The sequence below is a fragment of the Lottia gigantea genome (assembly GCF_000327385.1).
Source record: "Lottia gigantea unplaced genomic scaffold LOTGIsca_225, whole genome shotgun sequence".
NCBI lineage: Eukaryota > Metazoa > Mollusca > Gastropoda > Lottiidae > Lottia > Lottia gigantea.
In genome coordinates this window covers 116,643-131,573 of record NW_008708600.1, presented here as the reverse complement: position 1 = coordinate 131,573, position 14,931 = coordinate 116,643, and the positions used below count along the sequence as shown (strand labels likewise).

At 34.6% G+C, this 14,931-nt stretch overlaps 3 protein-coding genes across 3 annotated transcripts; 2 read left to right on the top strand and 1 right to left on the bottom strand.

The window, feature by feature from the left end:
* Positions 1–2,697: 2,697 nt before the first annotated feature.
* LOTGIDRAFT_94382 (hypothetical protein) lies at positions 2,698–6,643 on the top strand (the record flags this gene model as incomplete). Its single annotated transcript, XM_009054796.1, has 7 exons — positions 2,698–2,918; positions 3,313–3,466; positions 4,329–4,396; positions 4,708–4,831; positions 5,154–5,339; positions 5,524–5,643; positions 6,521–6,643. Coding segments are annotated over 7 exons (996 nt in total), but the record flags the coding sequence as incomplete, so codon positions are not given.
* Positions 6,644–8,835: 2,192 nt separating this feature from the next.
* Positions 8,836–13,261, top strand: LOTGIDRAFT_174920 (hypothetical protein; the record flags this gene model as incomplete). Its single annotated transcript, XM_009054795.1, has 3 exons — positions 8,836–9,232; positions 9,796–9,954; positions 12,267–13,261. The coding sequence occupies 3 exons, from the start codon at positions 8,836–8,838 to the stop codon at positions 13,259–13,261; spliced, it is 1,551 nt and encodes a 516-aa protein (XP_009053043.1).
* A 73-nt stretch (positions 13,262–13,334) lies between these two features.
* On the bottom strand, positions 13,335–13,724 carry LOTGIDRAFT_144154 (hypothetical protein; the record flags this gene model as incomplete). Its single annotated transcript, XM_009054794.1, has 1 exon — positions 13,335–13,724. A coding segment is annotated over one exon (390 nt), but the record flags the coding sequence as incomplete, so codon positions are not given.
* Positions 13,725–14,931: the final 1,207 nt, after the last annotated feature.

Genomic DNA, 14,931 nt, shown 5'->3' with positions numbered 1-14,931 from the left:
ACTCGGAAAAGACTTTCTAACTTATACTACTTATGGTAGTTAAGATAAATAAAATATTAATAAGAGCATAGAATCAGAATATCGATCAGTTCAGTGATGGAAAGGCGTCCTTACTGAGCTGCTATTGTGACGGAAAATTATCTTTGTGCATGTTAAGGTTGATATGCCTGAAGCGTGGTATAAGCGTGAAAGGAGTGTCCGATACAATACGGATGACGCCATTGTCGTGTTATCATGTGTCTAGGAGAGTAAGCATACCCAGTATGGCGCCACATCCGTCAAAGCTGCTCAGGAAGTATTCGAGATTTGACTCGTTTCAGGGCAGAAAAGATGTGTTCAGCTGTCGAAGAGCTCCAGAGCTTCTTGGTAACTAGTTGACATGTCTGTGTGTTCAGAGTCATCGACAAACCTTTGCCTTATCTTAAATATCTGCACAAAATCAAAGTCATTATTTGGCCATGTTCTGTTGAAAAACAGCAAAACAGAAAATTTTGCATATTCCCTTAAATTTATTTATGGAAAATTCATCAAGCCTTCACCTGCATACGTGCGAATATCAAAGTGACGAAAAACTACTAGAATACTAAAATCTAATAACCTCTAGAAATTAAATTTAGATTTACAATGGCATTCATGATGGTAATAACAATTAATACTCCTGGACATACTACGACAAAAACAAAATCATAACCTACAAAATGTAGTCACGGGTCATCTAATAGAATATACGGTAAAATCCATCTTTAAAATTAATTAGATTAATGAATGAAATGGGCGTTATCACAACTTATCTTCGTATGTTTACCTTTTGAAGACTTGAAAGAAATATATGATTCAACACTGTTTTTTTATAACATTTTGAATATCTAAAATCATAATAAGAGAGGGACGCTTTGTCAATTGCTAACGAGAAGAAGAATTGGGGGTCACTTCATTTTCCGTCGCTGGTGGGGCAAGCCATCCTGCATTACTGACACGTGAAAAACACAGCTATCATTTAATCTAACCCTGATAAATCCCGGACCTCTAGATAAGCAAGCAAGCGTCAGAACTCTCGGCCGTCAAATAACCATACCATGAACGATCAATCACAATTTGAAAACGACGAGGAAGTAATATATGTTGTGAATTTGATAACGACGAGGAAGCAATATTTGTGAATTTTCCACTTTATCTTTGTTCACAAGTTATCAATAACTTCCGCGTCATACATTTTCCCAGAATTTGGTTGTATTATTTTCCTTGTTAAACAAGTCATTAAGCTTTCTATTCAAGGCAAACAGCAGAACATGTGAGGATTATCAGTTAAGACTTATTTTAACATACACTGTAAAGGAACAGTCGTCTGTCGAGGTTTGTGTTTTGTAATAGGTTAATAAAAATGTAAAAAAAAACCAGTTATTTTAACGGATCATTGCCGGCAATCATATGATAGAATAGGATTTCTGCAAAATTCGATCAAATATTATTAGTATCATACTTGTTTAATGGATAATGTTAGGCTTACTTAGTTTAAGGCAATAAATTTAAAAGGAGTTAATGAAGTCGGGTTGTATCCTGTACTATATTTACAGGTTAATATTATAGACGGACGGACAGGAGCTACATTTTACTGTAGAAAAAGCTCCTTGCAAACACTTGCCTTTTTTATTCATTGAACAGGGCAATTGTTTTTACTTGCTATTTATGGAAAACCCCGTATTTACTTACTTTTTGAACACAATAATTCCAGGTTAATATCCACGAAAATATATAAAGATTCAACCTGGTCAATCAAACACTTGAATTCTATTCAATTATTGGAAAAATATATTGTCTTTATTCTTATTTTATTGATTTTAGGTTAGATCAATCAACATGGTAGATCATCGATTTTTAAGTTGTTTTCTTATCTTTGTTCCCCTTGTTCGTAAGTAGGTTATTTAAACAGACAGATAAACAAGACATCCTTATCCTTACAGAACGCCTGGTATATTTGAACTCAACATGATAATTGCTTAAATTTGTTAACATATTTGTTTTCACGGTCTGTCACCACTTGATCAAGAGCGGCATGAAATTGGCCATTTCGAAATTTCCCAATGCGTAACAGAGCTTAACAATGCACAACAGAGCTTGATAATCGTATCAGAGCGTGATTTAAAGCGTCATAACCGCATCAAAGCTTAATAAAGCTTATCAAAGCGTGATTTAAAGCGTAACAAGGCCTGATCAAATCGGGAAATAATTTGTCCCCAAAGCGTAACCAATTCGTATCAGAGTTTATCAGAGCGTAACATTACTTAGGAAATCGTGATATTTTTTGATAAGTAAACAAAAAATGATGGCGCTTTGCTCGCCGATTAAAAGCGCGGCATTCGCCGTTGGTGTGAACTAGGCATTAGCTATAGTTCCGGATTAGAGATCAGATCAGAGACGCTAACATGAACTTGGATAGACGTTGAGTATATATTATGGACTCGGGTGTCGGTGCTGCAGTTCGTGTGCAGTTGAACAACAAAAACCTCTCTAAGCCGATACAAGTAACAAAGCAAACTTCCATTTTACACACTGAATGACGTTTTACGTCTTCATTGGGAGAAACGTAGGATTAAGATAGAAATCGTTTTATATTATGGTATGAGTAAATTATCTAACTCTGTATTTTATATTTTAGAATGTCAACTGTTTATATGTTATTTTACACCTACAAGTTATTTCCCTTCCTCATCCGTTCCTTCAAACCTGTGTACTCATGTCATATATGCATTTGCTCAAATTAAAGATGATGGTGGAATAGGCTTCCGGTCCACCACAGAACAAACAATGGTCATTAACATGACTAGAAGATTAAAACGGGCAAATCCCCATTTAAAAGTATCGTTATCGATTCAAAATGGATTTCCAAAAGTTGTAAAATCCCTTACAGCTACAGAGAAGTAAATATATGTCTATACATCATTGAACCTGTTTCTTTAAAGTGATTGTCGCGTTTGCTTCAACTAATAATGTATTTTATTCTATACACAGAATGCTTCAAACACAATTGAGAAATCTAAAATGTAATATGGTGTTAAATACCCAGCCAGCACTATCCGTCACATAAAGTATTTTGATTTCGCGGTGCACGTATATCTTTCAAATGAGTGATTTATATGATTTATAGTAGCTTAATAGATATTTCCTGTGTAACCGAATGGCGCAGAATTGCAGCTATAAAACCAGATAGCCGGTGTTCATATAGCTAAGATATAGCTATAGGTAGTAAAAATAAAATCATCCCTTAACTTATTCAGCCATACCACCGATAAAGTTTGTATATGCAATTTCTAGGTTTGCGTTCAAAGCAATCAGATTTTTGAGGAAATATAAGTTTGATGGGATCGATTTTGATTGGGAGTTTCCATCACCAGCAGATAGAGATATTTATTCTCGATTTATAGAGGTAAGAAACTTTAAAGAAATACTGACAAATGACACGTACCAGGTGTGATCATAAATTGGCAATTACCTGTCATTTACTGTTTAAAATCAATCATTGTGCAGTTTTGCTTCTATTCATGGTTGATGTAGTAAAACATAAATTTCATATCCTAAATGTATTTGAAATGAGAAATCCATAATTATAATTATATCGTTCAAAAATAAAAACACTTTCTCTGTTATTAAAGCAAATTTTAAAAGATCGATTTAATGTTTATAAATATTAATATTTTTATGAAAATCTTTTGAAAGTAAATTATCTAGAGTGTTTTTATATTATTATTCTCTGTAATTCTTATTGTAAATTGCCAACATTATAAAATACAAAATTATTTATTCAACATTTTGAGAATAACTATGTTTTAAGTCATAGAACAGTGCTTCAATTTGTATTTTATCTTTATTGTATGGTTAAATATACCAATATAGGCAAAAATTGATCTGATTGTATCTCATGATGTTGATCTGTATAGCAGTGGCCTACACTTTTCGAAACATCTGAATGTACTCATTGGACTCTCGACTCTCGACTTTTCCAATGGAATTGTCTTTTTATTTATATATTTAGTGATTAGCTTAGTCTTAGGCTAAAAATTCCCTTACCTATCCCTTTAGTTTACAAGAGTATAATAAAATGATAACAACTATCAAAATGGTGATGGTATTACATTAAGTAGTGGTGGTATAGGTCTTGATAGATAAGCAGGGCATGGTCATAATTCCAAAACAAACTGGAAATAATTTTGGACCGAAGAGAAATCTAAATCTGTGATATGAATTGACATATACATTTAGACAAATTTTAATCGTAGGTATTTAGAAAGAATGTAGACATGGACGCTAAATTAATCAAACCAGCATTGCAGATGTCAATGGCACTACCTAATAATGTTAATATTTTCAAATCCAGATACGATGTTACTGTTCTCAATAAGTAAGTATAACACAATAACTAACTCTGATTATTTTTTTTATATAGATTATTATTATACGATCTTGAGAAAAGTCAAGGTATACCTTATTACCTATTGTCACCTTTAGGGAAATCACCCTGGAACTCACTCGTCTCTCTCTGGTATACATAACTGCAGCCATCGCAGTTCTTTATTTTAACCTTTAATATTTTGGTTTTTGGTTTTTGATTTTTGGTGATTTCTTATTTTTCCTATTTTACTATAAGAAGAAATCAATACTCCTATACATTAGACCTCTTCTGAACAGTAAACATATTTACATATTGTTTAGGAATGTAGATTTCTTCACTATAATGGCTTATGATTTCCACGTCTTCAATGCAAAGGTTGATTCGAAGACTGGATTTAATAGTCCATTATATCCAGTTGCTGGAGAATCAAAATATTATTCAGTGGTAAGTAGTTTGACACTTCTCAACTTTGGTAGTCTCGTCACGTCATGATATTCTGAACACAATGAAAATATGGGAGATGTGATCAAGCTCATGCTGATGAAATGGATTTTCTTGATTCAATTAGTCCAAATGATGCCTTCCAATTTCCAACCTGATGACCGTTATGCCTCTCAGAGCGGTCAGTACCTCACTACTGCTTATTTATGCTGTCAAATAAAGGGCATTCTCAAATATTGAAAAATAATACTATGAAAGTGTTTTTATTCACTAACCTAGAAGCTTGGTGGAATGGTAGTCTTTAATTAGGTTTTTACGATTTCAGGCTGGATTAATGCAGTACTACATCAGTTCAGGTCTTCTACCTTCTAAAACTATTGTGGGAATCCCTACTTATGGTAGATCCTATAAATTGGCAAATCCAAGAAATTCTGGTCTTCATGCACCGGCTGTTGGTCGAGGTGATCCAAGTCCTTCTAGAAAACTTCGAGGCGTGTATACTTACACGGATGTAAGTATTTGTTTTGTCGATGTATCTCAGGTGCTCTGTAGACATAAAGCAATTGCTTCAACTTCAATTGTCCAATTACAACAACGGGTACTTATTCTTTCATCTTTTCATTGTCAAGTTTCATGTTCAAATTTCGTACCTATTGTTCTTTTTCACCGAAACTAAACTGATATTCCCTTTTCAGGTCTGCATTGCAATCAAAAATGGTGCTAAATTCTCAACAGATGCCAAATCTCATGGGAAGTATCTAGTAAAGGGTGATAACTGGGTGGCGTATGATGATACGACTTCAGTTGGAGAGAAGGTGGGTTAGTAAAATAATACGAGACAGAGATTAAGCCAATACAGATGACAATAATCAACTATGGGGCTCTCCAAATAGAAAGTGTGACAAAATTTTTAGTACGATTCGAGTTTAGGTATCTTCGTCTTTCCTCAACAAGTTGGTAGGGCTGGTTTTAAATGGAATCTTATTATTCGGATTGAGCACAAAGCCAAGCCCCCTCACCCCCTCACACAACCAGAAAGGGTGTTGAATTTGGAAACCTTGATATCGCCTTATTCGGGAGAGATAAACATTAAGGATGACAAAAAGTCATTAAACTCCCGTGGTTGGTGTATATGGATTACACCTGTCCAAGTTGATTATCAAATTATTCCATTTGTTGTACTTTTCAGTAGCACAGCTTGCCAAGAAATACCAATTATCAAGGAACTAAACAGGGAACTCCACAAAAATTCCCTGATATATTTCAAACAGATTTAGTTATTGCTTTTAAACGCAATTAGAATCTTAATAATATTTTAGTCCATGGTAGACCCATAGGTCAATAGAACTTTAATATCAATATATGTAATTATATATATTTTTTACAGAATATTGGTTCCTCTCCATTTTAATTTAATACTCTCTCTTTAGTTCATAGGATGTTGGTTACAGAAACAGAAAACGACGAACTTCATTAACATTAATATATATACTCTATTATTTTAGAATTATTTAATTTATAATTAGTATCACTTTATAATTTAATGTCATTACTTTATAAAAATCAAGTTGATGTAGCTGAATTTTCACCTTGGCCTGTGCTTTCGTAACTTCAATTATGTGTTGTTGTTGCAACCACTCTTACCAATAATTACTGCACATTAGCCGAAATAGAATCTGATTGTTATTGCAGACTCAATGGGCAATGGGGAAGGGATTTGGTGGTGTTGGTATTTGGGCAGTAGATCTTGACGATGATACCGGTGTGTGTGGTTCTAAGCTACCATTGATGACAACTATAAGATATGTCTTAAATGGGGAAATGAGAAGACAAAATCGAGTTCGTACTCGACCTTTGAAGTCAAAATGGGTGGAATTGTTTTACAAATTACAGGTTCTGTAGGTACAACTCATTGCAAGACAAAGATTGGCGAATTGTCCATAGCTGAATCCATAGCTAATTATCAAAGAATCTGATAATATTTTCAACTCACAAATATTTTCTTTTACATAACCTGCTTTTATTTTATATCTATTACTATTAATAGTAAATATAAATATATATTATTTGATTTCCTTTCTTTTGTAATTAATTTCAACAAAACATAACTTACTTAATGGCAATCAATCGAAACAATGCAAGCTGCATCCTATTCAAAATCAAAATATTTAAATGCGTTGAATCCAACTTTTGTCTGTAGATATAGGAAGCATATAGATCTTAATTTTAATTACATAATCATCACATCCTATAAAGTTTAAAACTTGTTATTCGTTTGTATAATCGTTTATAAGGGTTATAGAAGAGTAAGCATACCCTGTATGGCGCCACACCAGTCAAAGTTGCTTAGCATACTCAACAAACGCGACAAATAGGAAGATAAAAATGAAAAGGTGACAGGACGGATGAACTTTGATAATTCAAGGGAGGTAACTGGTAGAATGTAATTTTAACAGTTTATGGGAGGGAACTGATCACAAAAGTAATATCTTGATAAGAATATTTGTTGCAGACAGTGCGGGTGATATTTGGACATTTTATCTATTAGGCACAGGGGGTGCAGACCCTTACACTATTTGAATATGGTTTTGAAACGCATGGGCATCTTGTCGTTGTCGATTTGTGCTTTCCGAGACGTAGTCCGAAACATCTGCCTCTATTCCAGCCTCTGATGGATATTCATCTTTTCAATTTATGGGTGTTACAGATCCGAACTATCTAAATTGGTTTAAAACCCCTGCATCTGCAGAGATGCGGAAAGTCGCAATTTTACAGGGCCTATCTCTTCACCAGCCAGACATCTGTCCAATAGCTACCAGAGACTGGAATAGAGACAGATGTTTCGGTCTACTCGAAACGATACCATGAAACATTTGGAAACAAGGATAGCTTGCCAGGCAAGATAACAAACGTCCACTGGTAGCTGTCAGAAATAATAACATAATCTTAAATAAGAAAAGGGTGATATGAAACAAAATATGGTCAATTTCAAACTTGACTGAAATATAATCACTTATGTTATCTTATTTTTAAACCAATTTTGACACCTATTGCAGGCTATAACTCGAAGAACTCCAAAATCATCCGATTATTATCAAATCAAATCATATCTAATCAATATATACATTGTGTCTACCAGAAACTTGGACGGAGGCAATATACATCCACATTTTTATGTGGGTTATATAAAACCACAATAAAATTGTTAATTTCACCTTTGTTGTCATGTTGGATGTCAAATGAAATGATTTATGAAGTGTCGGCACTGCGAAATACTTGATGGAGGAAGTGTTTGAGATGTGGTTACTAGAAATTATGTTAATTTACACATTTTTCAAAAATGAAGAACGTCAAAAAGTCACATGCCTTGTTCTTACTAACAAGCACGTGTGACCACATCGGTAAGCCCCGATTGATTGAAAATATAGTGATATGCCACTGATTTTGTGTTTTTGTGCAAAAAGCTGTGAATTCGACCCGTCCTATTACCGCTGTTACTTCTCTTAGCTGTCAGCCACCAATGCTAATACCATTGACAGCTACCAATGCGATTACCTTTGTTACTTCCCTTAGCTGTTAGTTACAAGTGCTATTAAGCTATACATTGCCACTTTCTCTTAGCTGTCTGTAATGAATGGTTATACCATTGTCGCCTCTCTTACCTGTCCAATGATATTACCTTTATCACTTGTTTTAGCTGTCAGCGAGCAGTGCTATTACCATTGTCTCTTCCCTATCTCTTAGATGTCAGTAACCAATGCTAGTACCAATGTCACATCTCTTTCTGGTAGCTGTCAGTAACTGCCAAATACACAATGCAAACTTTTTTCTCCCTCATTTTCGTACGAAAAAATAAATTTCGCCGAAAAAATGTTTTATGTCGGTATGTAGATAATATATTACAGGTTGCATAATAATATTCTGTATATATATAGGCTACATCAATCAAAACTGATATACATGGGTATAAAAAATTGAGCGAAGAATTTAAATAGATCATTTTCGAAATGGTGTCTCTATTAGCTGTACTCCTTTTGCTGCCTCTCATGGTATGCCAGTTTGGCGATTACGGCGGGAACTTTCAGCAGCGAAGTAGAAATGGAATCTCCAATATGAACATCATGGACTTTCTAGATAATTTAGATATGGATCTAAACTTTAAGATTTCAGACCTTAGGAAGGTTAACAATAAGGTTAGATTAACCATCGATATGGGCATGGAAGATAGAAATGACGTAGAATATGATGACGATTCTGTAGGTGAAAGAATGGGCGTGAATGATTATGATGGAGGTTACCAGGAAAGGAATGATGAGAAATGGGAAGGAAACGTTGAAAGTGGCGAGGAGGGAGAAAGGGAAGATGATGAAAGTCGCGAAGATGAAATATCCACAGAGAGTAACGGTAATCAACTATTTATGTTGCACAAAGTCCAATATTAAAGGGATTGTAAAGATGTTTTGTAAATGTGTATCGGGGACATTGATAGCATCAATTTCCTCATTCCATTTTTCGAAAGTCTTTGGTTCCTGCAATTTCACTAAAACTAGTTGTTTGGTGTCGTCACTAATCGCTTTATCACAAAGACTCTTCGTGATAAGTGACGTCATTAAACACTTTTTAGTGGAATTGCAGGAACCACAGACATCTGTTCGAAAATTGTTTATTCCACCGTAAAGCAAGAAATACACGTTACTATACTTGTTGTATTTCTTTTTTAAAATAAAACTTGAAAGTGTTTCATTCATTCACAATATATTTAATGACCAGAAAATGTCTTTATTACCATTGGTTGCTTCCTTTGATAAAACATTTTATTAACCGCACGTGATGCACGAGAGGTAGATAATTCTCGTATTCAATGCGGAATAGAAAAAGAAAAACACGTCTAGCGTGAATTATATTCACAAGTCATGAATTGTATATCGAAATCATGTTATATATTACGATCGTATTATCTCTTACAGAGATGGTCATAGCTAACAATCAGGATAGTTGTATTGGGACATTTAATGATAGAAACCCAAGTATTGGTTGTATCAGAGATGGATGTTGTAAGGATACCTATCAACTAAGCAATTTATGTGCTGGGAACTCTGTGTGTTGTTATTCGTTAAATATTTGTAGTAAGTATTCTAAAACCCAAAAGAAGCCACGTCTACTTAATACTACCTTATTTTTTTTTAATTTGGCCAAAATGAGCTTATTTCATCAATGTCATACCTATACATTTATTACCCGATTGATCCATAATACTAATCATCCATATAAAAATACGATATGAGAATTTGGATGAGTTCGTCACGTAATGAGGTTAAGACTTATTGCCCTCCCATTTGTCAATCGAAAGACTGGTATCGAAAGAAAATATCAAGCCCACATAATATGATTAGATCTAGGATAAATCCAAAAATGAAATTTTGTAAAGGTAAAATGATAGAAATATTTCAATTTCTATATCGCTCTGCGATTGTTGTATTGAGCACTGTGAAAATATTTTATTATTGTAAGGTAAAATAATATACAGAGAATGAAAGTATGTAAAATGAAAAGGCGGATATATTTCGGACCGAAATTTTCAGTTTTAGAAAAAAAAAACGAAATTGTGAACAGAGTTGTGTCATGTACAATTTTCGATAAATGTTAAACATTTAAAACAAACCTGAATTATATTTTCTTCACATGTCACGTTACAAATGGAAAAGCTAGACCTTACAGTTTTTATACGCCTACATTATAATAATGGTCTTATATTGTCGTCGCCCCTGTCCGCATGCTTGTGAACACAATGGTGGATACAGTATTTACCCAAATTTTAATGAAATTTGGTTTGATCATTTATATTAACGAGACCTTGGACAAGTTCGAATTCGACGTTTTTTCGATGAACAGTTTTTGAGTTATTGCCCTCGACTTAAGAAAAACGCGCCGAAATTTATTGTGAAGATTGCAGTTTTTATGTGATTTTAACGAAATTTGGTGTGATCATATATATTTGTGAGATCCTGGTTCAAAAGTTCAAAATTGACGATTTTTCGATAAGCGGTTTTTGAGTTATTTCCCTTGACTTAGTAAAAAAGCGTCAACTTTTCTTTGTGAGACGACAGTTTTTATCTGATTTTGATGAAATTTACTGTGATCATCTATTACAATGAGATCTTGCTCAAGTTTGAATTTTACATTTTTCGATGAACGTAATTTAAGTTATTGCCCTTCACTTGGTAAAATTATTTGTTGGCATTGTGAACGCGATACAGGTGACAGTTTATATCTGAATTATATGAAATTTTGTCTGTTAATTAAATCAACAATATCTTTGACGAATTAGATATTTGGTACAATTTGACCAAATCGTCTTTAACTCCGCCGACCCCCCTTAATTTGCATGATGTGGTGCTACAGACTAATTTGGCCCGTCGGTAAGGGAAGGAATGACTTCCTCGAAAAAACCCTTTCTTGGGTATGGTATAGCCCATCGGGTTCGTTCTTGATTGATCTCTTCAAGGGCAACGACACAAAAGTGAAATCTGAAAGGCACATTGCAAAGGCGAATTTCACCTTAAGCGAACTGCCATGCGGATGCGATTCAGGTGAATTGCGGAGGCGTCTTTGGTCAATTACGGAGGCGTCTCTGGTCAATTGTAGGCGTCTCGGTTCAATTGTGCAGGCGAACTACCAAAATGGAGGCGGTTAAGGTTGAAAGCAGAGGCGTCTAAGGTCAGTTTAGGAAGTGCCTCTGGTCAATTGTAGGCGTCTCGGTTCAATTGTGCAGGCGAACTACCAAAATGGAGGCGGTTGATGTTGAAAGCAGAGGCGTCTAAGGTCAGTTGAGGAAGCGTTTCAGGTCAGGTGCGGAGTCGTCTCATGTTAAGTGTGGAGGCGTCCCTGGTCAATTGCGGTGGCGAACTGGCATTGCGAGTGCTCATTTTTTTTTATGCGGTGGCAATCTTGGTCAGATGGGGGCCTCTCAGGCAGGTTCGGAGGAAATCTTACCTTAGAAAAGTCTTCTTTTCGCCTTCATTGCTTCCAATAAAATAGGTAGATGTTACTCCCACAATTTTTGAGCGATAAAAGATAACGAACGAGTAGACCAGGCTCTCCCTTGGGTATCCACGACACATCCAACCACCTTCCAGAGGCCAGAACTGCCTAATTCCTTGCTAACATCTTACAGAGATTCACGAGCTCAAAACCATGGCTCCCTTAGGTATCAACGAATTCATTTAGCTTTCCTACCGTCACTGGCAAACTTTATTTTGGTTTCAGAATTAATTAGTTAGGATATATACACTAGAATGTGAATGTGAACGTACTACAGGAGTTTTTGTACAAATTTCTGTGATAACTTCACTAATAAGAAATATTTTTCTAAAGGTTCCATGAAATTCCAATTTGTGCTGGCATATAGTTGTCTGAGCGCTCCCTCTTTTTATTGCAGATTTTTGTTTCAAAACATATGGCACGTGGATAAGTCGTTACCAACACCACCAAACTGAGCAAATAGTTAAATCAGCATTTAAAGATCTGAAAGCCGTTGGCATTACAAGGGTATATATCAATATATGGGCTAATGGTAACATATATGCAAAAAGTTCTACAGCGAAAAGCAATGGCGTCAATATGCCACGAGATGCGTTAGAGTGGGCAGTGAACGCGGGGAAAACGTACGGCCTTGAAGTTTTTGCGTGGTTTGAATATGGAACTCAAGCTGAGAGTGGTTTAATTCCGTCGAGTAAATTCGCAACAGAAAGTGATAAAAAAGGATGGCTTCTCAAAACCAGCAATGGTGGATATACAACGACAGCGGGTGGAAAGTACGTTTATCTTAACGCCTTCAATCCAGCAGTTCGAGAATTTATCGAAAATATGACAGCCGATATAGTGAAAAATTATCGAATCGATGGTATTCAGTATGATGATCATATGAGTTTTCCCACTGGATTTAAACAGGTTGACGATCTCAATAGCTCTACACGTCAAAGAATTATGAAAGACTTTATGGATCAAATTAAAATGAGAGTTGAACGAGAAAATGTCAATACCATCGTATCATACTCACCGGCACCTCTTGACACTGCCATATCCAAACACAACGTAGACTGGACAAATTATATAAAAGATGGTATTGTGGATGAGATAGTGCCACAGTATTATCGTGTATCCATAAACGCTTATAGGAAAGTGTTAGATGTTGATATTCCAAAACTTGGTGGTCAGCAGACTTCAATGATTGCAGGAATTCGGCTCTCGGGATCCAGCAAGCCTTATAATACGCCATCTGACGACGTTAATGAGATGATAAAGCTTTCTTATGATGTGGGATTCAAAGGGATTTCTTTCTGGTTGGCGGATACTATCCTTGTTGGAAATTACACACCGCCTCCACTTAATATATGCCAACAATCACAATTAACTTACCCCTACTCTGCTTAGTTGTTACACTGCAAAATGTTTTCTGAGAAATGAATTTATATTTCGATATAATGTTAATCTGAGAAATAACTTTTTATTTTGACATAATGTTAATCTGAGAAATATATTTGTATTTTGATATAATGTTAATCTGAGAAATATATTTGTATTTTGATATAATGTTAATCTGAGAAATATATTTGTATTTTGATATAATGTTAATCTGAGAAATATATTTGTATTTTGATATAATGTTAATCTGAGAAATATATTTATATTTCGATATAATGTTAATCTGAGAAATATATTTGTATTTTGATATAATGTTAATCTGAGAAATATATTTGTATTTTGATATAATGTTAATCTGAGAAATATATTTGTATTTTGATATAATGTTAATCTGAGAAATATATTTGTATTTTGATATAATGTTAATCTGAGAAATATATTTGTATTTTGATATAATGTTAATCTGAGAAATAAATTTTTATTTTGATATAATGTTAATCTGAGAAATAAATCTCTATTATGAAATAAATGATAATATGAGAAATAAATGAATGATAATTTAGTCTATTATATATTTCAGTACTTTATTCCTTAAAGCAAATTATTTGTAATCTAAACAAACTTTATAGAGAATAATAAGTTTATTAAACGATAAAAGAATATTGAGCAAGATAGGAAGGAGTGAATACAATAAAATAAAAGAGGAAAATTTGTAAATCTGACATCAACATAGGATATAATTTGGAAAAATGAAGAAATTGTTCAATGAATTCTTGAGTTGCATTTAATTCTTGATTTAACGAACAAATGCAAATGGGATGAGATGATAAAGGGACATCACCTTTAATATAACGCTGTATCTGAGTCATCCTCACCTAACTACACCTATCTATAGAGATTGTATTGTATTTCTAGCTCTATATCGAGACAGGCTCGTAGCCAAGCTTGCCCCCCCCCTAAAAAAATCTAATTCTCAAAACCGACACACCTCAGACCCTATACAAATAATCTTGAACCTTCATTTCGTCGGGAAATGTCAGGAAATCACGTTCCCGGCGTCTAATTCTCAAAATATTCTAGGTGAGTTACCCAGACCCAATACAAATAATCTGGAACCTTAAATTAGCTGGGAAATGTCAGGAATTTGCGTTTCCAGGCGTCTAATTCTCAAAATTTTCTAGGTGAGTTACCCAGACCCAATACAAATAATCTTGAACCATAAATTCGCTGGGAAATGTCAGGAATTTGCGTTTCCAGGCGTCTAATTCTCAAAATTTTCTTCTGGTGGTCCCAGAGTCCCTATACAAATAAACTTAAATTCGTCAGGAAATGTCAGGAAATCACGTTTCAGTGAGTAAAATTTAAAAAAAAATCTTTAGATGTGGTCCCCAGACATTTTTCCAGGCTTCCAATGGGCGTACTCGGCAGCATTAAAGATAGCAATAAATAACTATAGAGAGCACTAATGTAACAATTCACGAAGCGTGCCTTAACTACCCATACCCTCACCCTTCCCCCCTCCCCCTTGATTGAACGTTTGCCCCCCAGAATTGGCTGGCTACGGGCCTGTATCGAAATCATTTTTATTTTGTAAATAGTCAAATTTCGCATTGTTAGCTGTCAAGATTGTTGCATCATATCAGTACGTAGGCATACGAAACTGCGTAAGGTTCTTACAT